Genomic DNA, 25,572 nt, shown 5'->3' with positions numbered 1-25,572 from the left:
GCTCCTTTCCAAAACACTGCCTGTAGATGTGGACAGCTCCAGGATTCCTTGGACTCAACAGCGTTGAAGGTTTCTATGTTCCAAGGAATCAAGTTTATTACTGTTGGGGTTCCTCTACCAAGCTTTGTCTGCAAATAGCAAATATTTGCAGCTAAGGTGCAGCTGTGGAAATGGGGGTACAGAGCAGCTGAGAAATGGGGGTACAGAGCAGCTGTGGTTCTGCCCTATGCAAAGCCTCTTTTAGGCACAACAATGGTGTGATGCCCAAAGTATTTGGGTCTAGAGCGTTTCCCTCTGTGAGGTGCAGAGAGATTTTTGTGCCTCCTTCAAGGTCTCATCAAGCTCAGACAGGTAACAATCCTCCTAGCCTTAATTTTCAAACCTTCCTAATTAGTCTGGGGGCTAAAAAGTAGGTGGATTAAGTTCTAGCTGAGCACTAAGCTGCTGCTCTGATAATATGAGTTGAAGAGCAAGGCCCTTGCTTTTAACCTTCATGTTGTTAGTTCTCACGCAACGTGTGGAAGAGCTGAGCCCTGAGGAAGAGAAAGACATAAACCTAACCTCCAGGACTCAGGCCACTCTGCTCTTGGACAGAAATGCACAAGCTACCTGTGGTGTGCCAGCAAACCTCTCATCACAAAGCAGCAGCTTTTGAGTATACTACAGGATAATAGTTTCCCACCCTGCCACGTCAGAGGACTCTTACCCACAGTGCCAAAATTCACAACCACCAAGAGCATGACAATAAAGCACAAGGAATTCAGGTGCAAGGACCTCCCAGGCTAAAGGCATCCAGTGACAATTCACATCTTCAGGCTGGAACTGTGTTTGGTGGACCAACCACACCGAGGTCAAGAGGAACCACTGATGTTGGGACATGTGGCCTCCACGGCTCATGGTCTGGTGTCTGAGACAGAAGTAGTTGCAGTGTGTTCCCTTCTACGTCAGTTAGCAAGCACTCCCTGCTTCTAAGTACCCACGCAGGCATCTGCTGGAACAGCAGCAGTGTGACCAAGCAGCAGTGCCAGCTGACCTCCTCTGTGGGACATACTGTAGCAGGTAAGAGAATCCAGCAAGACCTGCCTGTCTCCCATTCCCATCTCTTGAAAGAAGAGCCCCCTCCACCCTGACCCTGCTCTCATCTCAGGACACAAGGATGCATCCATCCATCCCTCTTGGCTAAGATGGTGACAAGCCCTTGCTAGCCCAGGTGGCACAGGAAGAGGCAGACTCGAGTAGACGTTGGTGGCCACCGCTGGTGTTTTTCCCAGCAAGGAGAGTGGAGGGAGGTGCCTGCAGGACAGGAGCCTTCCTTTCCAGCAGGCCTTGCTCTTGTCACCTCTGCCCCTCTTGACAAAGCCACAGGGTCAGTGTTGGTGACAATATTGCTCACAGAGAGAGGGGACTGCCTGGGGAGGGAGAAGGGTCAGCACGAGGCAGGCTGCCTGGGGAGCTGCTTGGCACTGTGCAGTAGCAAGCGTGAGCTGCAGGCTGGATGTCTCCCTTGCAGAAGGCTCTGTGGCTCAGAGGCTCTCAGGCCCCTGGGAGCTGATCGCAACAGTGTGGGGTGAGAGTGAGTGAAGCATTGAAGTACAGCTACTGCTCTACACTCGTGGGTCCAGCATGGAAGGCTGTGCTGCAGCATCTCGAGTGTATACTATATGCAGAAGTTACCCAGTCTGTGGGGCTGGCAGAAGAACATTATCTGGCAGCTGCCTTGTTTTCCAGGGACACCTGCTTTCCTTTGGTTGCTGGACTCTGAGTCTGGGGCTTAGCTTTTTGTCGTTTTTTGGCCACACCAGGAGACTGCAGGGAATCTCCTGTCGGCCCCAGGGCCTGAGCTGGGACCTGAGGTCGGGGGGAAGGAGGAACTCGCTGAGGAGCAGTCCCTGGCTTATGCTGTCGGCAGGGAGAAGGACTTTCCCTCCGAGGTGGCAGCTGGCTTCTGAGGGGAGCACTGGGGTGTCTTGAAGGGAGGACAGGACTCCGAGGGGAAGCACTGCTGGATCTCCGAGAGCTGCTCCGTGGAGGAAGAGAAGTGGAGCTCGGTGAAGGAGGAAGCCGACCTTGCACCTGTGTTGTTCGGCACTCACTTGGGATGCTTCCAGATGGTCTCTGGGCCTGAAGTCTGCAGGGGAAGAGAAGAAGGAAGGTCAATAAGAATTTCTGCAAGGGGCTCTGGGGCTCTGGCAGGTTTGGTGCCAATGTTGCTGGGAAATGACAAGGAGTCTGCAGCACCAGGACAATGGGAGTGATGAACATGATGAGGCACTGGTCTGAACACCATCTCTTGATGCTGGTAACTAATGTTTGCCCTGACCCTACAGCACCCTTTGGGACAATGTGCAGGTCTTATGTGGCCACAGTATATCTGGGCCCCACATATCTGGGACTCTTAACTTGCAGCATAGATGCAGCAAGATGCAGCAAGATGCAGCAGAAGATACAATCCAGGTAGGTGGACATGAGCTGGATTGCACCACTTGGCCTTGGTCTGTAACTGCTGGAAGACAAAGCAGCCCACACAGTGCCATTCTCTGACCCACAGAATCTGCTGGACCTGTAGCAGAGTCACAGCAGCAGTAGCAGCTCTGCTCCTGGGCTGGGCCTGCAGACCCCAGGCCAGGCAGAAAAGCCAAATACTGGTGAATTCAGACAGTCCACATCCACTTACATCTCTGTCCTTATTTGAACAAGAGCTATATATCTCCAGAAAAATCAGAGCACAGGGATGTGTAGGGGAGGTGTAGGGAGGTGTAGTAATGTGTAGGGGAGGTGGCCCATGCTGTTACAAGTCATTGCCAAAGCCCATGTGGGTGTGCACCTCCCTCTCTTGCTGGCCACCTTCTAAAGCAACCTCACAGGCCTTGCAGCTCTAGTCTCAACAGTCAGTCCAGACTTCAAGCCATGTTTGTGGCAAAGCATGCTGCCAAACCGAGAGCTTGGCACAGGAGGGATCTGCTGGTGGCAGCATCACACCAAACAGAAGTGCTTGTGGAAAGGAGGGGGGCCTCAAAGCCAGGGCAAGAGAAGAGGAGCTGTGGCTCTGGCCAGACTGAGCCAAAGAGGACAGGGAAGTGTGAATTTCACACATGGGCAAGGCAGAATGGCTGTAGGAAGTGAAGAGTAAAGCAATGGGAGGTGAGCAAAGCCCCATACATGCTCCTTAACAAGTCCCACACTGCTCACCAGTTTGGTCTTACCTGTAGGTAGCAGCTGCGTCCTGTGGGGAGTTACATAGCACAGCCATGGAGCTCTCAGGCTTCACCACCTCGATCAGAGTTTTCACTGGTGTGATGGGCCGAGGAATCCTGCTCTTCGTGCTTGAGGGTCTCTCTTCTTTCCCCAGGAGGACAGCCTTTTCCTTGCCAGCCTTCCTTGGGATGGAGTCATCAGAGTCATGGGTGTCCTCCTCAGAACCAGTGGCCGACAGGGTTTCTGAGGCCCGCCGCCTCTCCTCGCTGGAGGATGCTGAGGAGGAGGCCCCCGAGGCCAGCCGAAGGAGGCGGTTCTGCCTCTTCTCCATCACCAGGCGAGCCAAGTCAGGCTGCTTTGCCCTCTTGTAAAGCCTCTCCTTGGCCGAGAGCGAAGTTGAAAGGTCTGAGCCGGTGTCCTCCTCGGAGAACAGAATGGGTATCCGACTTCTGTACCTAGAGCCCAGAGGTCTCCTGGGCCCCTGCTGCGGTGCGTCGCGGAGGGGCTCTGCTCGCTTAAGGTGTTCTGCGGCTGGCGCTGACTTCTCAAGGTCAGGTTCCCTGGTCGCCATCGTGCCAGGCTCTCCCAAGTTCAGCGAGAGTGACGCCTTCTCAGAGAGCTCTGGCTTGGCCTCCAGGGGCTTCGTGCTGCTGCTGGGAAGGGCCAGTGGCTCCCCCACCGTCTCTGAGGTGGTTTCAATGTGATTAGCCGAAAGCGCGCAGCTCTCCGTCTCTGCCCCCTCCAGCCCCGAATGAATGCTTCCGTTCTCCAGCAGCACCAGGTTGTCCTCCAGCTCTTCCTCAACGATGACCTCCTCGCACTGGCCCGAGGAGCCGTACTCCTCGTGCCTCAGCAGCTGGCCGCCAGAGGACATGACGTTGAGGTGGGTCTTCTCAGCGATATGAACAAACGTGCGCTCGACTTTGGTAAAGGGGGAGGAAGCTGTAGCCACTGCTGCTGGAGGCTTTGGTTCAGATTTAAGGACTGAGGACAGGGTCCCTGGCTCGGATACATCCAGCTGGCTACCCATAGGCTGTGGCCGCTCGCTCTGAGGCGTCACTGCAGCCAGAGTCCCCAGATCAACTTCTGGAGGCAAGTCTGCGGCCATCGGAGATTTCTTCAGGTCACCTGGTGAGAACAGGACCAGTGTTTTTGAGCCTTCCTCTAGCTCCAGGTCCCCATCAGCAGTGGATGCTCGACCCTTGGAACCCTTCTGGTCATCAGCCAGGAGCGTGGATGGTGCGCACTCCTGGCTGCGCTCCGTGCTCTTTTGACTCAGTTCGCTGCTGGAACCGCTTTGCATGTCAATCTCATCCCCTTCCTCCTCCTCCTCCTCTTCATCTTCCTCGTCATCATCTTCTTCCTCGTCTTCTTCCTCCTCCTCTTTTCCATTAATTTCCAGGTAAGGTTCCAGAGGTTTGCAAGGGGCAGTCAAGACGACATTTAAGAAGTCCACTTTCTTTATCCGCTGGGATACCTTAAGCTTTTCCCAGTAGTCTGCTGCGTCCTTTCTGAAGTCTTGGTAAGGCAAACTTAAAGGCACTGCCTTGGGCAGACCATTCATTTCAAATGACTTCAACAGATATGCCTGAAAGAAGACAGAGGTGAGAAAGGCAGAGCTCTGGTTAGTCTTCAGACACAGCGCTGACAAAGAAGCCATCAGAATCAGTAGCAGTGGGAAGCACCTAGTCCACCACACTTCCAAGATCACTGCCTGAGCAGTGATCACTTCATCTGGGCACTGGAAAACGTTGCCCAGGGAGGTTGTGGATGCCCCCTCCCTGGAGGTGTTCGAGGCCAGGTTGGACAGGGTCTAGTGGAAGGTGTCCCTGGTCATGGTGGGAGGGGTTGGAACTAGATCTTTAAGGACCCTCCCAACCCAACCCATTCTATGATTCTATTCAGACAAACTTTAACAAGGAGAGATTCACAGATATCTATCAATGAAAGAAAACAAACCCCAAAACCAATGTACCAAAGGACTTCTTTTGTTAAAGTCTTTAAGTGGGATTTAAAAGAGCTGTTTGCCAGCAGTTCTTCAGGAGTTATGCTTACCAACATTCTCCTGCAGGTATGTAATTACACAGTCACTCATTCCTTACTGCAACTGTTAAGCAGCTCTCTGTTCTGCACAGGCAACAGTGCAGAACAAGGAGCACTTCTGTGCTAGATGTGCTCCCTGATCACTTTGCAGTACCATTCCTCATTGTGAATGGGCCAGTCCAGAGGAGGGCCATGAAGATGATGAGAGGTCTTGAGCACCTCCACTATGGGAACAGGCTGTGAGAGCTGCAGTTGTTCAAACCTGGAGAAGAGAAGGCTCCAGGGTGACCTTATAGCAGCCTTCCCATATCTGAGGAGGGCCTACAGGAAAGCTGTAGAACTTTTGACAAGGGCTTGTCATGATAGGATGAGGGGGGATGGACTGAAGCAGGAAGAGGGCAGATTTAGACTGGATATTAGGAAGGAATTCTTTCCAGTGGGAGTGATGAGACACTGGAACAGCTTGCCCAGGGAGGCTGTGGATGCCCCCTTCCTGGAGGTTTCAAGGCCAGGCTGGACGGGACTTTGAGCCACTTGGTCTAGTGGAAGTTGTCCCTGCCCATGACAGCGGGGGCTGGAACTTGATGATCTTTCCAACCCAAACCATTCTATAATTCTATGATTGTCCCTGGGGCCATAACCCTTGCAGTGCTCTGGTGTTCTCATGCAGGGCTCTTTGTCCCTCTCCCTTCTGCTCCAACGCCTCTTCAGCAACTCCTAACTCTGTCTTCTACAGGCTTCTCTGCTTTCATTATTATGATCACCAAGTAAGTTGTGAAAGCTGACACAGAAAGTGTCATTATGTGGTGCTGAGGGCTATGGTTTAGAACCAGCCTTTGTAGAGTTAGAGAATGGTTGGACTTGATGATCTCAAAGGCCTTTTCCAGCCCAAACAATCCTATGATTCTGTGATTCTATGATGAATAGACTCTGGAGTGTCCACCCAAAGCAATGTGAGGACAGGACAGTTGGTGTGGGCAGCATGGCTCAGCCACTGGCAGCAGATTGCGGTATGACAGCAGATGATGCCAACAGAAAAGCAGCAGCTCTCATGCACACCTTGACCAAACAAGCTCAAAAAGGCATAATAACAGAAAATGGCCATCAAAGATTGGTCCAATTAATAACTGGTTGTAAGTGAAACCCAAAACAGTACCACGTCACAAAATGGGTTTTAAAACAGTCATTTAGGTCAGCCTTCCATTTAGAGGGCTGGAAAGTGAAAGCCTCTTCAGAAAGTCAACCTGTCAGTAACACATTGCATATTACCCTTTAAGAATCCTAACCACAAAGGGCTCCAACATTTGTGTTTTCAGAGTAAGAGAATGGTAGGGGTTGGAAGGGACCTCTGAAGATTGAGTCCAACGCTCCTGCTACAGCAGGAGCACCCAGTGTAAATCATCGCAGGAACATGTCCAGGAGGGTTTGGAATGCCTTCAGAGCAGGAGACTTCACAGCCTGTTCCAGTGCTCTGCCACCCTCAGAGTGAAAAAGTTTTTCCTTATGTTGCCATGGAACCTCCTGTGTTCCAGTTTGTGTCCATTACCCCTTGTCCTGTCCCTGCAAACCACTAGGAAGAGTCTGGCTCCATCCTCCTGACACCCTTTAGCTACTGATCAGTGTTCATGAGGTCTCCCCTCAGTCTCCTTTTCTCCAGGTTAAACAGCCCCAGCTCTCTCAGCCTCTGCTGGTAACCTGACTGTGGCAAGAAATCTTCTCATGTCTAGTAAGAAGGGAAAAGTCCTCAACAGCTGTTTGGTTCCATGACACATCTTCAAGCTGTGCTGAACATCCGCTTGTTAGCACAGAGCAACTGCTCTGTTCCTCTGCCTGAAGGACTCAAGATCTTTGCAGGACATTGGAAATCCATGGGTGGGCAGCACCAAGCTGTCAGGCATGGTGACAAGTTGTTGGCCATTCTTTTTTATAGCTTAGGAACTAAAATGCAGGTTGAGTTTGGCAGTGCCTCTGAAGTCACACAGAATGGGAAAGATTGGAAGGGATCTCTAGCGATCAAGTCCAACCCTCTCTGCCAAAGCAGGATCGCCTAAAGGAGGTCACAGAGGAACACCTCTAAGTGGGTTTTGAATGTCTTCAGAGATAAAGACTTCACCACCTCTCTGAGCAGCCTGTTAAAGTGCTCTGTCACCCTTAAAATAAAGAAGCTCCTCCTCTTGTTCAGATGGAACTTCCTCTGTTCAGGTTTGTGCCTGTTACCCCTTGTCCTGTCACTGGGCACCACTGAAACAAGCCTGGTCCTATCCTCCTGACCCCCACTCTTGCAGTATTTCTAATCATTGATGACATCCCCTCTCAGTCTTCTCCTTCCCAGACTAAAGAACCCAATGCTCTCACTCTTTCATCACCAATAGAGGTGTTCTGCTTCTCTTCTTTTTAAAGGTGAAATCTGGTCCTGAGGATGGTCCTGTATTAGTCTGACTTAAGGTCTCACTGGCCCACTCTGCCTTTGGCATCAGGATGACAGGCATGCAACTTGGACTGGTATGATGGACTGATGTGCTAGTTTGAAGCTAGCTAGAATGTTTAGGTGAGAAGAATTAGAATACAGGCTGTGAAAGGGAAACAAGGGTGATGTCTGCTGCACTCACAGGCTTGCTGAGATGTATAGGAACAAGAACACGAACAGAGTTGCTGTCTGTCTGGGCTTTGGGCTGCATTTTTTTCTCTCTAACCTAACCTGCTATCTCTCTGATTAATCCACCTGCTTCTTAACCCCCCTGGACGACCCTCCAATCTACCTTGGGCACAAGGCAAGGCCTGGGGTAAGATAGAGAGGAGTGGGAGAAGGTGGAAGGGCGGTTGGGAGCCCCTCCTGGGGACTCAGGTTTCTGGGAGGGCTGCTGTGTGTCTGTGTTACCTTTTCCCTTGTCTGTGTCTGTCTATCACTGTATATCCTGTAACTATCTGCTTGTCTCTTGTGCTAAGCTGTAAATACAAAGCTTCATTCCATTTCCAAAGCCTCTGAGTCTAGTCTGGGTGACTTCCAAAGTGTCGTGGGGGGGGAGGTAGGGAATGCCCAAACCATCACATCTTTTATTTTGGTGCCCAACATGGGGCAAATTAAACTTGATTGATTGTTAATTAACTCTGGGAATCAGAATGAAGCTAATGAAGCTATTTTCCTTGGTGGGGGCTGTTGTGTGGCCATTTTTTTTGTTTGTCTTTTACAGTTGGCTGTCAGCCCAAATTGGTTACCTTCTGTTTAATCGAATTTGGAGAAAAAATAAGGAAAGGTTTTTTTGATTTTGGGGACTACATTCTTGCATATGTCAGATTTAATATCACAGGGTTTTTTTACCAGCAATAATTCAATAAATGATACATCTACTGCTCCATCAACAGCTTTAATGGCAGTAATTTTACCTAAGGCCCAGTTACCTAACCCTTGCTCTGAATTTTATCCATGTGAGACTGTGGCATTTCTGTTGTGTGTAATCTTAGGTCTTGTAATTTTGTTTTTCATATTAATTTTGACATTATGTATGAGAAATTCAGGTGTGATGCCTCTAAGGTACCAGAGAAAGAGATGGGTATCCTTGACTAAAGATAGAGAGAATGTAAACACTCTTAGCTCGGAGGGAGAGCAAGGGGGGGGCCACCACTGCACCTCCTCCCATAGATTCTGGGAAAGCTGCCAAAGACCCAGGTAATAACAATAACATGGCAGGCAGCCAAGGAACAGAGATAACTGCCCAGGCTTCTGGTGTGGCCACAGCTAACTCAAATCCTCAGGCAGCAGAAACCCCTAACCCTAAGCCAGATTCAAACTCACAGGCCTCAGGTCAGACCCCCAGTAATTCAGACCTGCTAGAGGGATCATCAAAGTCCCTTTTAGCTCAAATTACTCTGGCTCCAGCCAAAGCCCGGGCTAAGACAAAACATTTGACAAGGAGTGGTTCAAAAGAGGACTTAGGGAGGGGACCTCTGGTGCACAAGAGGAGGAAGAGGAGACATACAGTCTTTGAGATTTGGCCAACATACTTAGATCCCAGTACTCTGATGAGAGGAGAGCTGTGAGGTTGACTGCCAAGAGAGAGGATGGTTCCGATGAGTTTAAGAGTGCTCTTAGGAAAGTTCTGTTTCTAGGCCAGGGACAACCAGAACAACAAGAGGAAGAGGAGAAGGATGACATCCAGGATTCCAGTGATCCCCTCAGAGAGGTCAGGGAGGTTAGAAAGGAATACACAAGGGAATCAGGTGAACCAATCATAAGCTGTCTGGTGAGATGCCGTAGCATTGGTGCTAATGCTCTGCAGGTAGGAGACAAGTCTGCCAAGCAGCTGGGACCACTCACCAAGGAGAGTGGAGTGGACAAATACCTTGCAAGTCCTCTTGGTAAGGTTAGCTTGTGGACACACCTTCTGTTGGCTGTGGCTATGAGATATCCTTCCTGAGATGATTTGCCATGGGCTGCCAAGAAGTGGAACACTGTTGAGCAGGGAATTAAGCTTCTGAAGGAGTTTGCTGTGAAGGAAGTGCTTTATGGAGATCATGGCACACATGAGCCTGATGACATTCCTCTTGGAACAGGTCACATGAAGAAGCTTATTAAGCTTGCTCCTTCATCCTATGCTAACATCTTGGCCAGCAAGTTTCTATCAAGGAGTGATAATGGAAGGTCCATCACTGTTGGTGAGTTCACTGACCAGCTCAGGCAGGTAAAGGACAGCTTGTCACATTCTGCCATAAAAACTATGACCACAGAGATTAAAGATAGCATGAAAGAACTGAAGGAGGACCTTAAAATCTCCATTTCCAAACTGGCAAGGGATACCATTCCTGCACCATCTGAATGGGTGCATGTTTCTGCAGTCAGGAACAGACACCCACCTCCTGCAAGGCAATTCCAGCCCAGGAGGAGACAAATTCCACCCAGACATCAGCAATCACGTGAGTCACTGTGGGTAATTCTGCGTGACACATACGGTGAGAGCATGAACAAGTGGGATGGTAAACCTACTTCAGCTCTTTCAAAGAGAGTCAGGGAACTGCAGAGTGGCAGAAATAGAGGCAGCAATGCCAGAAAAGTAGCTGTCACTTCTTCAGCTCCTGAGAGCAACTGCAATTGTTCCAACAGTTGCAATTTCTCTCACAACACCACCAATCACTGTGTACACCCCACATGCCATGTTCAGCATTAGGGGTGCCCTGCCTCCAGCCAGGAGGAGGAAAGGGATAGTGGAGAGAACCAAATCTATTGGAATGTATTCATTAGGTGGCCTGGCAGTTCAAGAGTTCGGAAATACAGGGCTTTAGTTGACACAGGTGCTCAGTGTACTTTATTGCCATCCAATTGCAAAGGGACAGAGTCCATTTCTATTTTTGGAATCACTGGTGGATCTCAAGGGTTAACTAAGATACAGGCTGAGATCAGTTTAACTGGTAAAGAGTGGAAGACACATACTATTGTAACTGGTCCTGATGCGCCTTGCATTCTGGGAATTGACTTTTTGAGACAAGGTTGTTTCAAAGATCCTAAGGGTCACAAATGGGCTTTTGGAATAGTATCTGTAGAGACTGAGGATGGTAAATTGAAATTGTCTGTTAGACCTGAACTTTCTGATGAATCTGCAGTTGTGGGACATCATGACATAGAGGATCTGGAAGTGCCAATTGCAACTCAAACTGTGCACCACAGGCAGTACAGAACTAACTGTGACTCTTTGTTGCCCATTCATCAGCTGATTCGTCAGTTGGAGAGTCAGGCTGTCATCGAGAAAGCTCATTCACCTTTCAACAGTCCCATCTGGCCTGTGCGCAAGCCTAATGGAGACTGGAGACTGACAGTTGACTTTCGTGCCCTCAACGAGGTGACGCCACCCATGAGTGCAGCTGTGCCGGACATGCTGGAACTCCAGTACGAGCTGGAATCGAAGGAGGCTAAATGGTATGGAACCATAGACATTGCTAATGCTTTCTTCTCTATTCCCATAGCAAAGGAGTGCAGGCCTCAGTTTGCATTCACCTGGAGAGGAATCCAGTACCAGTTCAATCGTTTGCCTCAGGGGTGGAAACACAGCTCAACCATCTGTCATTCAGTCATCCACAATGCACTGGAGAAAGGTAAAGCTCCAGAGCACATCCAGTACATCGACAACATCATTGTGTGGGGCCAAACTGCTGAGGAAGTCTTCGAGAAAGGTAACAAAATCATTGACATTCTGTTGCAAGCAGGTTTTGCCATTAAGAGAGACAAGGTCAAAGGACCTGCCAAAGAAATTCAGTGTCTGGGAGTGCGGTGGCAGGATGGTCGCCCTCACATTCCTCAGGATGAGATCAACAAAGTCTCTACCATGGCAGTTCCCACCAGTAAGAAGGACACACTTGCTTTTCTTGGGTGCAGTAGGATTTTGGAGACTACACATTCCTGGTTTCAGTCAGATTGTCAAACCTCTGCATGATGTGACTCGTAAGAGAAACAATTTCGAGTGGGGACCTGAACAACAAGCAGCCTTTGATCAGATCAAGCGAGAAGTAGTCCATGCAGTGGGCTTGGGACCTGTGCGATCTGGTCCAGATATTAAAAACATTCTGTACACGGCTGCCAGTGACAATGTCCAACTTGGAGCCTTTGGCAGAGAGCTCCAAACAAGACACGTGGTTGTCCACTTGGTTTCTGGGGTCGTAGCTACAGAGGTTCAAAGGCAAATTACACCCCAACAGAGAAAGAGATACTAGCAGCTTATGAAGGAGTGAAAGCAGCTTCTGAAGTGATTGGAACTGAGTCACAATTGCTTTTAGCTCCTAGACTGCCAGTTCTAAACTGGATGTTCAAAGGCAAAGGTTCATCACCACATCATGCCACAGATGCAACCTGGTCTAAATGGATGGCTTTGATAACCCAACGAGCACAAATGGGTAATCTTGACCGACCTGGTCTGGTGGAGGTGATCACCAACTGGCCAGAAGGCACAGACTGTACCAAACCTCCAGAGGAGAAAATAACTCGTGCTGAGGAAGCTCCTCCCTATGGTGATCTCTCTGATCAGGAAAAGAACTATGCTTTGTTCACAGATGGTTCCTGTCGTCTTGTTGGGAACAAGTGAAAATGGAAGTCAGCGGTTTGGAGTCCAACCAGGAGAGTTACTGAAGCGAGAGATGGAGAAGGAGAATCCAGTCAGTTCGCTGAGGTAAAAGCTGTTCAACTTGCTCTTGATGTGGCTGAACGTGAAAATTGGCCTATCCTTTACCTCTACACCGACTCGTGGATGGTAGCCAATGCTCTATGGGGTTGGCTAAAGGACTGGAAGAAGCATGGTTGGCAGAGGAAAGGAAAGCCTATTTGGTGTGCTGATCTATGGCAGGACATTGATGCACGGCTGGAGAGAACTCCAGTGAAGGTGCGGCACGTAGATGCACACATGCCTAAGAGCAGAGCCAATGAGGAGCATCAACACAACCTGCAGGCAGATCAAGCTGCTAAGATTTCTCAAGTTGATGCCAACTCTGATCTTGACCTTGATTGGAAACACCAAGGTGAGCTGTTCTTAGCTCGGTGGGCCCATGACTCATCTGGACATCAAGGCAGAGATGGAACATACCGATGGGCTCGTGATAGGTCAATTGACTTGTCCATGGACGCTATCACCCAAGTCATCTATGACTGTGACATTTGTGCTGCTATTAAGCAGGCTAAGCGAATCAAGCCCTTATGGTATGGTGAGAGATGGTCAAAGTACAAGTATGGTGAAGCCTGGCAGATTGACTACATCACTTTACCTAGATCACGTTCTGGCAAGCAGTATGTGCTGACGATGGTAGAAGCCAGCACTGGATGGTTGGAAACCTATCCAGTTCCACATGCTACTGCACGTAACACCATTGTTGGTTTGGAGAGACAGATCTTGTGGAGACATGGAACTCCAGAGAGAATCGAGTCAGACAATGGTACTCACTTCAAGAACAATCTTGTGAAAAACTGGGCCAAAGAGCACAGCATTGAGTGGATCTATCACACACCCTACTGTGCTCCAGCTTCAGGGAAGATTGAATGTTACAATGGTTTGCTGAAAACCACCCTAAAAGCCATGGGGGGTGGAACTCTGAAAAACTGGGACAAACATTTAGCACAAGCTACCTGGTTGGTAAATAGTAGAGGTTCAGTAAACAGAGCAGGACCTGCACAATCAGATTTGGTCCAAACAGTAGACAGTGATAAAGTTCCTGTTGTAGGTGAGAAGAATCTGTTAGGGAAAACTGTTTGGGTATTTTCTCCTTCGGGCGAAGGGAAACCTGTCCGAGGGGTGGTTTCTGCATAAGGTCCTGGTCATACCTACTGGGTAATGCAGGAGAATGGTGAAATCCAGTGTGTGCCACAGAGAAATCTAACCTTGGCTGAGAGAGTTTAAATTCAGAGTGTATAATACAAGCTGTTAGGAGCTTTCTGTTCTAGGTACCATCGGCGTCCAACACTGAAAGAATCTACGAGAGAATCTACAGTAGGTGAGCACAAACCCAATGTCACCTGGGAGTTCCTGTTCTCGTCTCATCTGTGAGGAGACAAACTGTTCTGAGCTTTTGAATCACCTACAGCTGAGATAGCTGGAGTGAAGTGTGAACTGAACTTGTGATATCCATTAGTGTAAATATTGGTTTAGATTAGCAGAACAGTTCTCAGCAATACTCTGAGTGAAATAGACAGGGGTGGATTGTGCTTGGTTGAAGCTAGCTAGAATGTTTTGGTGAGAAGAATTAGAATACAGGCTGTGAAAGGGAAACAAGGGTGATATCTACTGCACTCACAGGCTTGCTGAGACGTGTAGGAACAAGAACACAAACATAGATAACAGAGTTGCTGTCTGTCTGGGCTTTGGGCTGCATTTTTTTCTCTCTAACCTAACCTGCTGTCTCTCTGATTAATCCACCTGCTTCCTAACCCCCTGGACGACCCTCCAATTCTCCTTGGGCACAAGGCAAGGCCTGGGGTAAGGTAGAGAAGGGTGGGAGAAGGTGGAAGGGTGGTTGGGAGCCCCTCCTGGGGACTCAGGTTTCTGGGAGGGCTGCTGTGTTTCTGTGTTACCTTTTCCCTTGTCTATGTCTGTCTATAACTGTATATCCTGTAGCTATCTGCTTGTCTGTTGTGCTAAGCTGTAAATACAAAGATTCATTCCATTTCCAGAGCTGGCTGAGTCTAGTCTGAGTGACTTCCAAAGTGTGAGAGGGCAGGGAACACCCAAACCATCACAACTGATGACCCTTTGTGAAGGACATTACCCACCTGGCTTCCTCTCAGGCATTTCTTGGAAATTAGTCCATTCAGAACCCTGAGACTGGATTCTGCCTGTTGGTTGGACTTGGTTTTCCCAAGAAATACACCCACAGGGCTATTCCTGGAGTCCATATCAAACAGATGTGCTTTCCCAGTGAGGCTGGGATCTGATCAAGAAGCCCTGACCAACACCTTGTCCTGTACTGGACTGGAAAGAGTTCCCCATTCCCAATGACAGTTCACCTGCTGCTCTACTTCATCCCATTTTCGGGATGCTGCGTTTGATGGTGAAGTTGGAGGCTCACTACTTTGTCTTTGCATATGTAAACCTCCACATCCCTCAGCTCCTAGGAGCACATGTCATCTCTTCTGCTCTCTGGTCAAGGAGAACTCAATTCAGTCCTGCTGTGCACACCTTAGAGAAGCCAGAGATATGGTCTCCACACCTTGCACTTTGTCCCACCACCAGCCTTGTCTCCAGGAAACTCTTTCCTCCTCTCCTGAGAGAAGACTGCAGTAAGCAATAAGGGATGACATGGAGCCAGACAACATGACCTGAAGAAACTCCACTGCAATGTCTCTTGGGTCAAATATTTTAGCACATACCTTCTTACCTTCTTGACTATCATCACTTGTAGTTGTTAACAAGGAAGATTGTCTTGGCACATCAAAGTCTGAGAGCATCTTCACTGCTGAGTTAACGTGACCAGCATCTAGCTGCAAGAAGACACCCTGCTGATAGTGAACCCACTTTGAAGCCCTTACTAGAGAAGCTTGTGTCCTGTCCTGACAGCCATCACCTATCTTTTGCACTACAGCACACTGACCTGCTGTAGGACTGTTCTCCAAGGCTGGAGAAAAACCTTCCTGCTCTGCTGCACCAGTGGATGCCAGAAGATTAGGAATGGAAAGGCTTTGCCTGTGTCTTAAAATTGTAGAACAATGGTGCCTGGAATTTCTGGAGGACTTTGCTCCAAACACCCCTCAAAGCAGGACCAACTCAGAGCTGGCTGCTCTAGGCCCTGTCCAGCCGAGTTCTGAGTATCTTCAAGGATGGAGATCCCACAACCTCTTCAAGACTCCGTTCCAGTGTTTGAGGTTCTTCGTGGTGAAAAAGCTGTCTTTTTATATCTAGTCCCTCTGTCTTTTCTTCTCAAGTGGCTTGTGTCCCTCACAACTCACCCTTTCAGTGTGCAGCTCTGAGAAGAGTCTGGCATTGTCCTGCCATCAGCTTGCTCAAGGACAAAAGGGATCCTATCCAAACCCTTCTCTTTCTAAGGCAGAACAGACCCAGCTCTCTCAGCCCTTCCTCATGCCATTATGTTTCTAGTTCCTAACCATCTTGGCAGCCTTCTGCTAGGCTCACTCCACTAGGAGCAGAAGGTGAGGCAGCCACTCTGTTTACAAAAGCTACCAAGACTGGTTCCCCTCTGCTCTGATTTGGAGAGCGCTCACCTGAAGAACTGTGTCCCACTCTGCAGCCCTCAGCACAAGAAAGACAGGGACCCACTGCAGCAAGTCCAGAAGAGGGCCATGAGAACTGCCAGACAGATGAATGCCTCTCCTGTGAAGAAAGGCTGAGAGAGTTGGGGTTGTTCAGCCTGGAGAAGGCTTCAGGCAGGACCTCAGTACTTACAGGAGGGCTATAGGGAAAGCTGAGGGCAGTGTTTTAGCAGGCCCTTTGTGGCAGGGCAAGAGGTGATGGTTTTAAACCAAAAGAGGGAGATTTAGACTAGACATAAAGTGTTTCAGACTCAGAATGATCTAACAGGCCCAGGCTGATCAGAGAGGTGGCAGGTGCCCCATCCCTGGAAACATTCAGGTCAGGTTGGAGTGGACTCTGAGCAACCTGATTTAGTTGAAGATGTCCCTTCTGACTGTATGGGGGTTTGGACTAGATGATGTTACAGGTCCCTCCCAACCCAAATCATTCTATGGTTCTGTGAGTGTAGGTGAGCAAAGCTGCCATGGAGTGGGCTGAACCTGAACCAAAAGGATTCTGTTTACCTCCAGCAAGCTCTGAAGCCTGTCTGTGTTCTTCACTTCCTCATATTGCCTGTCCTTAAATCCAGTTTGGCTGGATTATTCTGGGTAACAATATGGATTTGGAAGGCAATAAATACCCTTGCTCTGCACAGAGGCCCTAAACAGACTACAGAGCAGGAGAGCCAGGTGGGGAAGTGAGCTACCAGCTCCTATTTGCAGAGGCACAAACCAGCCCCTTCAAGTCCATCTCTGTTCCTGTGCTCATCAACAGCTAAGTGGAAGCTGAGGCTTTGTCTTCACTGTAAACTGGTGAGGCTCCAAATCAGCAGGAATACTGGCACTGAGACACCCTCAGGGCAGACAGTGTCACAGAGTGGTGAGGGCTGGCAGGGCCCTCTGACGATCATCTAGTGCAACCCCCCTGTTAGAGAAGGATCACCTAGAGTAAGTCACACAGGAACACGTCCAAGTGAGCTTGGAATGCCTCCAGAGAATAAGACTCCACAACCTCTCTGGGCAGCCTGTTCCAGTGCTCCACCACCCTCTAATGGAAGAAGTTTTTCCTTCTGTTTAGATGGAACCTCCTGTGTTCCAGTTTGTGTCCACTGCCCTGTGTCCTGTCCCTGGACACCACCGAGAAGAGTCTGGCTCCATCCTCCTGGTGCTCACTCTTCAGATATTTATATCACCCAACATGGAGAGCAGCAATGTTCCTGCATCCCAGTGATGCTGCAAACACTGCAAGAATTAGCCAAGATGCCATCTCCATCTCACTACAGCAAGGTTACAACCATGCATGGGAAGTTCCCAGGTTCCCTTGTAAGCAGGAATGCAGCCACATGGCCTCTGACAGCAGCTCGGAGCAGACACATGCCAGTGGGCTGAGGAGCAGTACTGGCATCCAGCTCGTTACTGTGCTCATGCGTGTCCTGCCCCATGCTAGACCATAGCTCTCTACAGCACCTTGAAAAGAGGTTGCAGTGAGGCGGGGGTCAAGCTCTTCTCCTTAGTATCAGGTGATGGAAGGAGAGGAAATGGCCTGGAACTGTGCCAGGGAAAGTTTAAGTTGGAGACTAGGAAAAAATTCCTGCAAGAGTGGCCAGGTATTGGACCAGGCTGCCCAGGGAGGTGGCGTTAAGAAACACACACACACAGACATGGTTCAGAGGGCATGGCAGTGTTGGGCTGACAGGTGGACTTGATGACCCCAGAGGTCTTTGCCAACCTTAATGACTCAATGATTTTAGGCACATCTCAGCCAGGTCCTTACAGCAATGTAGAGCAGTGACAACCCCTGCTCTGCCTGTGTGGCTTTCTGGTGATCTCACAACTGAGGACAAAGAGGACATGCCCTATAGCTTGCCTATGCTCCTGCAGGCAAGCAGTCCATGCATGGCACAGAGCAAGGCCCAGTGTCCCCCACAAAAGCCTGCTCTCCTGAGGAGCTCTGCAATGATGTGGGAGATAGGAAACTGTTTCCTTAGGCTTAGGAATTTGGGATTTTTTAATCTCTCCCATCTCTTGGTTTTAAACTTTTAAAATGCAGTAATTTGTGAAAACAAAACCAAAAGCCACCAGGTACAGGGAAAAGAAACAACTCAAACCCCACGTTTGGCTAGCCTAAGAGTAGAAAATGCCACATCTCCTCTCTTTCCTGCTTTGTTCCAGACCATGCTCTAAGCCATCTCAGAATGTGGCTACCACAATGGCATCAGTGCATCACAGAATCACAGAACTGTTTTGGTTGGAAGACATCTTTAAGATAACTGAGTCCAACCATCAACCTAACACCACCATGGCCATTAAACCCTGTCCCAGAGTGCCATGGCCATACACTACCTAAACACCTCCAGGGATGGTGATTCCACCACCTCCCTGGGCAGCCAGATCCCAGGCCTGACCACTCTTGCAGGAAAGACATTCTTCCTAACATCCAACATTAAACTTGCCCTGGCACAATCTCAGGCCATTTCCTATCATCCTATTGCCTGATACTGGGGAGAAGAAATGAGCCCCCACTTCACTGCATACGGAGTGAGCAGCCTCAGCCTTAGCCTCCCCTTGTGCAGAATGAACAACCCCAGTTCCCTCAGCTGCTCCTCACCAGAGCTGTTCTCCAGACCCTTCAACAGCTCTGCTGCCCTTCTCTGGACATGCTCCAGCACCTCAATCTCTTGCCTGTAGCGAGGGGCCCAAAACTGAATCCATGACTCGAGGTGCAACCTCACCAGCGCTGAATACAGGGGAGCAGTCAGCACCCCGCTCCTGCTGGCCACTCGATTGCTGGTGCAAGCCAGGATGCTGTTGGCCTTTTTGGCCACCTGGGCACGCTGCTGGCTCTTGTTCAATCGGCTGTCAATCAGCACCCCCAGGTCCTTCTCTGCCGAGCAACTTCCCCACCGCTTTCCACAGGAGTTCTTTCATCCCTCCTGTGCCTGAGGGTGAGCAGAGGACACCCTTCTAGAGCCAGAAAGCAAAGGAGGAGAAAAGCAAAGCAAGCAAGCAAACAGAGAAAGCACCAAACCCAGCCACCACCAAGGTGCTGCCTTTGATTCTTTAATAAGGTTCTGGTAGTATACAAGCTTTTTTTTTTTTTCCTTTTCTTTTTTCTCCCCCTCCCCTCCCCCCCCCCCTTTTTTTTTTTCCTTTCTCTCTCAGATTGTCTGGATGAACATACATGGATTTAAAAAAGGCACAAAATCCATTGCACAGCTTCTCTTTTCCTTGGGGTTTTTTGTTCTTTTTTTTTTGATGACATTGCCTGTTCATTGTGGTTTCAAGTGTAGGATTTTACAGTACTCTGCAGCATTTACAGCGTGGTCTACATACAAGGTAAATCAATGCATGCTTTTGTACAAGGAGACAGCTTTCCAAACCCTCTCTGGGGATTGCTATGTACACAATAATACAGTGGTTTTCTTCTGAAAAAAGCTTTAAATTGGTCTTGCATGCTCAGTATGCCAGAAGAATTAGTGCAAGCATATATTACAGTGTTATTGCAGTACAAAAAAGGGGTGACCTTAGGTTCTTCAGGGATTAGGTACAGGGAGAATAAAAAGACTCAAGGAAAACAAGCTTTGGATCCTTTTAGTTCAACTACATCCTTCCAAATGGATCCCTACTCAGTACCTCTTTTAAAGCTATGGCAGGCTGCTTCCCCTCCCTCTCCCTGCTGCCCTGCACCTGAGACCAACTTCCACACCTTCTTCAAACCTTCTGCCCCTAACAACCTATGAGGACTTCTGGCAACTTGAGGAAGCCCTTCTGCTATGCCTCCTAATGCTGGAGACCTGCTCGAAGGGGACTTTCCTGAGAACAACTGTTTCAAGTGAACTCAAGTCCCAGCAGATGAAGTTTCTCAAGCAAACCAGGGAGCAAAACAGGTTACCTACAGCTTTTGTCTCCTCTCAGTAGGAATTACTACAGAAACCCACATTCAACTCCTGCTTGAGCAGCAGTTGGTTAAACATGGTTTGGATTCTCTCCTGCTTAGCAGCAACAGAAGTCTAACAGGTGACACAAGGTAATGCAAAGGAAGGATATGCTGGTCCCTGAGATTCTTTATGGGAGCTGGCAAGTCTGAGAAGCAGAAATCAAGTTCCCAACATAACGTTAATTGTTCCACTGGGAATGGGAAGAGGCCTTAGTCCTGAGAGATGCAGATGGCATACAGACAGCAGGAGCCACAGTCTGGTCTTCCCTTTAACAGCTTTGATTTGGATGCTATCAGGACCTTAGCATATCCTGTAAGTGACATTATCCTCTGCCAGCATAGACTAAGCTTGTTTTGGACTGGGATTGACAACAGCAAGTGGAGGGGGGGAAAGAAAAAAGGAATCCAAGTTTCTGAAGCAGCTCTCTTCAAACCAGCGTCAGATGAGGTAAAAGTAGCAGGGGTCTTAGAGCTGCCATGCTTGCTTGCAGGGTCTCCATGTTCCAAGAATCAGCACCATAAACGACAGAGAGATGTTCTTTCACAGCATCTTACCACCACATGCTCCACGGCCTTCCTCCTCGCTGTTCTTTTGTTGGGGTCTTGGTGGTGGTTTCAGCCAAAGCCAATAGGACAGCCCAGCCCCATGCTGGGTAAGTGCTCTGCTCCTCCCTGTTTGTGCTTTCAGGTGTTGTCGGGTTTGTGCCAGCTTTCCTAGCGTCTTGGATGGAAGCAGTAGCTCTGTAAAGGTGGTTTGCCTGCCACTTGGGTTCCCACCTCTGCACCCACCAGTGTGTCTCCAGCAGGAGCCAAGGCGGAGCTCCCTGTCTGAGCAGCCACTGGGGGACCACTTCGTGTTTCTCACTCAGAAGAGACTCAGGAAATGTCAAGCAAAGTGGAAGGAAATGATAATCCCAAAACCATTCTAGTCTCTAATTGTAAAGGCAATTTAATAGCAGCAAGAAAGAAGGGGGGTGGGGGGGTGAAGGAGATTCTGAAGGCTAAACATCCTTGTTAGTGGCAAAAATAACCAGAAGTCAGCAGTACTGAATAAGAACCTGATCTGGCTTTTTTTTGTTTGTTTAAGGAAGGATGAAGCTGAGGGGGGCAAGAGAAGTCCCATGGAAATCTCCTTATCTGACTTGTTCAGAGGAAATTTGCCATTACTGTGTTTTCACATTGCCAGATCAATTAATTGCACTCATGAAGAAACTGAGGAAGCTTGTCAGGAGGTGCTGGAGGAAGCCCTGGGGATTCTTGCTGAGGCAAGTGCACTGGATGAGGTAACCTGCTCCAAATACTTTGCATATGAAAAAAGAAAACCCCCAAGCAGAAAGCGTTTCTCCTGCCCAACACTAAGAGAACACAGGAGCCAGGGGACGGCGGGGATCTCCCCCAGCCCCCAGCTCCTGTGGGTAGCAGCTTGTGTCAAACGTACATTCATGGTAACAGCAGGGTTTGGGGGTTGGCTGCTCTTTGTCTTCTTTTCCATAGCCAGTGTCATACAAAGGAGTTGCAACACAGCAAACAACACTTGGAAACGCTTCCCAGAGGGGATTTTGCACTGTCCCGCAGAGCTGGGAGCTGTAGTGACTCAAACACAAAGGACATGGCACAAAAAGGGAACCCAAAGGAAGGCAGCGCCGTGACCACCGCCAGCCTCTGCACAGCGATGCTTTCACAGTGCCCAAAACAGGTGTTTGCACACTAAGACATTCCATCCCAGGTGGCAGCAGCAGCAGCACCTCTCCTGTCACCAGAACACTCTGCCACCAGCTGATAGCAAATAGAGTGACACTTATTCTACACTGGATTACAAAAGACTGGGCAGGACTAGGCTGCCCAAGCCAGACCTGCAACGTGCAAAGGTGGCCACATGTGCCACTTGAAACAGACACCATGGGGATACTTTCTGTAACTGATTGGAGATTTGCTCTTTGCACCAACCTGCTGGGCACTTGCCTGTGTGCAAAGTGGCCCACGGCTGGCACAAGAGGTGCTTCTGTAAGGCATGACCACACGTGGCTGTCACACGTGTGGGTCATGAGCACATATAAACATGCATACAATCAGGAATGGAAGCTCCAGCAAAAAGCATCCCAACACCACCCTGGGGACAAGAGTGAAATCAGGAAGCACATCTGACTTAACTTTGGTCAGTCTCTCCAGAAACTGGCATCTCTTCCAGTCACTCTGGGGAGGGCTGGCAACTTACAGGAGAAGCAGGTCAAGAAGAAAAGCACCCAAAATTCTCCAGCTGAGAACTCTCTGGGGCAGTTTATTCACTAGAAACACTAACAGGAGCTTAGGGGTTTGCAAACCATCCATGAGTTTCAAAGTTTCAGACCTTGTCTGCTAGGAATTGCAGTTTTGTTTTCTTCAGCTAGCCTCTTGAAGCCTTGGCCCACCTGTCCTAGGTGATCCTGCTTTGTTAGGGGGGGGGCTGGACTTGATGATCTTCAGAGCTCCCTTCCAACCCCTATCACTCTGCGATCAGTTAGTGCCCAGAAGAGCCAGGGAAATAAAGAGGAGCTACCTCCAAAGAACTCTTCCTTTTTCATGTGTTGCCAAAGGAAAACCACAAAAACAAACCAAGAGAACAAAAGCTTCCTTTGTCTCAATAGAATGCAATAAAAGAGCCCTTGCTTATTCCCTGTCAAAGCCACAAAGTGGGCTCAGCTCCAGGTAAAGGCCAAAGAGTGGTGTGATAGAGCTCCACTGACAACCATTAAGGACAGTCACCTAATGCAGCAGTTTACAACCACAGTGAACTGCAGCCTCGGCTCAGGGTTATGTGGCTGTAACACAAATGGGAGTGGCCTAAGGAAGAGAAGCTAGGCCCACTGGACAGACATGCTGGGTTATCTCATCACCAGTCCCTCCAGAGGAGCAGCAGAAAAGTCTCCTGACACTTCCCAGAGTAATGCTATGCCTCTGCCAAGCACTCACAAGTTCCACATGTAGACACCATTAACTGATGGAGGTGTGAGAGGGGAGGGCATTAGGAAACAGGGAAGGGGTGGAACACATCTTTCCATGCTAGCTGATCTTCAGTCTCACAGTGCATCCCATTGTTGAGCTGCTTCACAATGCAGGACTAGGCTAGCAATGCTAAGTATTTTCTCACCTTGCTTTATGCACACCAGATCACAGCACCAGACTCAAAGAGTGCATTGTAACATGAGAGAAGAAGTGAAGTTCCTGGTGATTTGTACTCAAAGAGATGCCTCAAGGACACTGCATGAGATGCTATTTGGTATAAAGGTCCCACATGACAATTTCCAGATGATGAAATACTATTCTAGCCTCCCAAACTCTCTGCAGTCAAACCCTCACATCTGGCTCCATCCTGCTGTGCTCTGAAAAGGCTTCGTTTGCTGCTGACCTCCTCCGGCAGTCCCCACGTGTCAAACAGCAGGGAGGCGACTCAGGGGAGGAAACAAAGCACCTGAGGATCTTTTGGGTTAAGAGCCCATAGGAAGGTGTCAGTACTGTGACTGAATGAACTCTGGAAAGGCTGAAGTGAGGTGTTTGCCCTGGGTTCTCATCTGACTGCAGAAGGATTCTACTACAGAACAAATTCTCAGTTCTCTCAGAAGAGGCTGTGATAAAGATGGTACCAAAGCCTGATGATGCTCCTGAAACAAAAGACAAATGAGGTAGTTAAACACCCCAAAGGGAACCCCTTGGAGGAAATGTTTGAAGCACAGAGCAGAGAAATCTCCTAATGGCATTCGGTTTGTTTTTCATCTCAAAGTACCTGCAGCCTAGAGAAGTTAAAAGAGAAGATGTTTGTTGATTGGCTTTAGACTCAGCTTTGGAAGAGACAAGCAGGTCAGCTACTGAAGAGCCACTCAACCAGGGAGCAGCCTGCAATTGTGCCAAGGGAAGTTTAGGCTGGGTATTAGGAAAAATCTCTTTCCTGCAAGAGTGGTCAGGCACTGGAACAGGCTGCCCAAGGAGCTGGTGGAGTCACCACCTCTGGAGGTGTTCAGCAAGCATGTGGCCATGGCACTTTGGGACATGGTGTAGTGGCCATGGTGGAGTTAGGTCGATGGCTGGACTCAATCATCTTAGAGGTCTTTTCCACCTGAAACAATTCTATGATTCTCTAACTTGTGAGCAGGCTAGGGAAGCTGATAAGGACAGCTTTGCTTATTATTGCTCATCAGCCAGAAAGAACAGACCTCTTTCCAGGAATCCTGCATGCAAAAAACAGATCAAAAACAGATTTCTTTCTTCACCTGAAAGAGGCCAAAAGGCCACTGCCTGGTTCTGTAACACCTGCATCCCACTGCCAGAGGCAGCTGGTGAGAGCTGGCTGCCAACAAGATACTTTGATGGCCTAACGCCAGAGGCACAGGCTGGGTGAGGGAAGAACTGCCACTGAGAGTGCCAAAGTGAAGAGCAGCAATCCTCAGGAAGGAAGCCACTGGTCTGTGACACCTCTGGATTGGACAGGCAAGGAGAGGCAACACTGCTGAGGAAGCTGAGAGCTACCCACCAAAGCGTCAGCTCTGCTGCACTTAAGCCTGCCCTGTCCTGGCTCTCTGAAATGCCCTGTTGATTTCTGCTTTTAGCTGGATCCATCCCCCCCCAGCTCCCAGGCTGGAGAATGGGGGACAGGTACTTTTGCTAGCCCAGAAAAGATGAGCTTGTGTTGAAACATTTTCTGCTCCACAGAGGCCAAGCAAGAATTCAGATGGAACACAGAGACAAGGTCACAACCAGCTCCTGCCACACTTTGCAGTCACAGAGGGCAGCTGTGCCTTAAGGGAAGCAGAGTGGCCAGCTCTCTGAACTTAGCTGCTCGTGCACACAACCAGTGAGGGGAGTTTGCTAAGTCCAAAGGACATCAAGATCTGAATCCATGAAACTGTCCTGAAAACGGAGGCTGTCTTCCATTACCCTCCTTGAGACCAAACTGCCGTTAAAAAAGGGGATCCCTATTCCTCATCCAGCCCTTGTGAAGAGCTGAGACTGCTCCCACTGCCAGGATGTGCCATTTCCCACACTTTCCTCCAAGGGAAACAAGGGAGAAGGCAAGAGGCTGACCAAAGTGCTGCGGGGACTGTCTGCTGCAACAGGAGACATGCAGTGCATAGGAAACTGGGCCAGGGGCAAGCCTGGCATGTTCCTGGGAACAGCAAAGGCAGGAGGTAGAGCAGGTAGCCAGGGACACAACAGTGTGAGGGATGAGATGTCACAACTAGTAACAGGCAGAACCAGGCACAGGGGAATGTGTGGAGTGGGACATGCACTGGTAAGCCGGGTGGAGAAGAAGTGCTTTTCTCATATGGAGAGGAGACAGGCCAGACAAGGGGGAACAGAGAGGCAACCAGACCTAACCCAGCTTTTCAGGCAGCAAGGCAAAGGTGAGGGGGTTCTGCCTCATCACTTCACTGTACATGAAGCCTACCAACAGCTCAGGGTGACATCTGACTGCTGCTCTTGCATCCAGAGTCAGATTCAAATGTAGCTAACTGGGTGGCAGCTGATCCTGGAGCAATGGAGAAGATCCCAGAGGAGAAAGTCAGCCAGTCCTGGAGTCAGATGCCTTATCTCAATGCACTCTGGAGGCCAACTGGCCAAATACAGCTTCTCCACTGGGCTGGAATGGTGGCAACTGCCAGCACGCTTCACAGCTCAGGTGCTGCCCACTGTCTCCTGGTGCTGGAAGAGAGAA

At 49.3% G+C, this 25,572-nt stretch overlaps 1 protein-coding gene across 3 annotated transcripts in view; it reads right to left on the bottom strand.

Moving 5' to 3' along the window:
* Positions 1-463: 463 nt before the first annotated feature.
* The window catches only part of TTBK1 (tau tubulin kinase 1), a 139,862-nt gene continuing 114,753 nt past the window's right edge, over positions 464-25,572 (bottom strand). For all 3 annotated transcript variants that reach the window (XM_064164649.1, XM_064164646.1, XM_064164647.1), the window contains exons 14-15: positions 3,204-4,783; positions 464-2,128 (exon numbers count right to left, since the gene is read on the bottom strand). In XM_064164649.1, coding sequence (XP_064020719.1) covers positions 1,702-2,128; positions 3,204-4,783 — 2,007 coding nt within the window. In that variant the 3' untranslated portion in view covers positions 464-1,701. The remainder of the gene's footprint in view (positions 2,129-3,203; positions 4,784-25,572) is intronic.

This window comes from Pogoniulus pusillus, chromosome 25 (genome assembly GCF_015220805.1).
Source record: "Pogoniulus pusillus isolate bPogPus1 chromosome 25, bPogPus1.pri, whole genome shotgun sequence".
Lineage (NCBI taxonomy): Eukaryota > Metazoa > Chordata > Aves > Piciformes > Lybiidae > Pogoniulus > Pogoniulus pusillus.
Note: the sequence above shows the minus strand (reverse complement) of the source record. Positions and strands in the feature narration are given on the sequence as shown.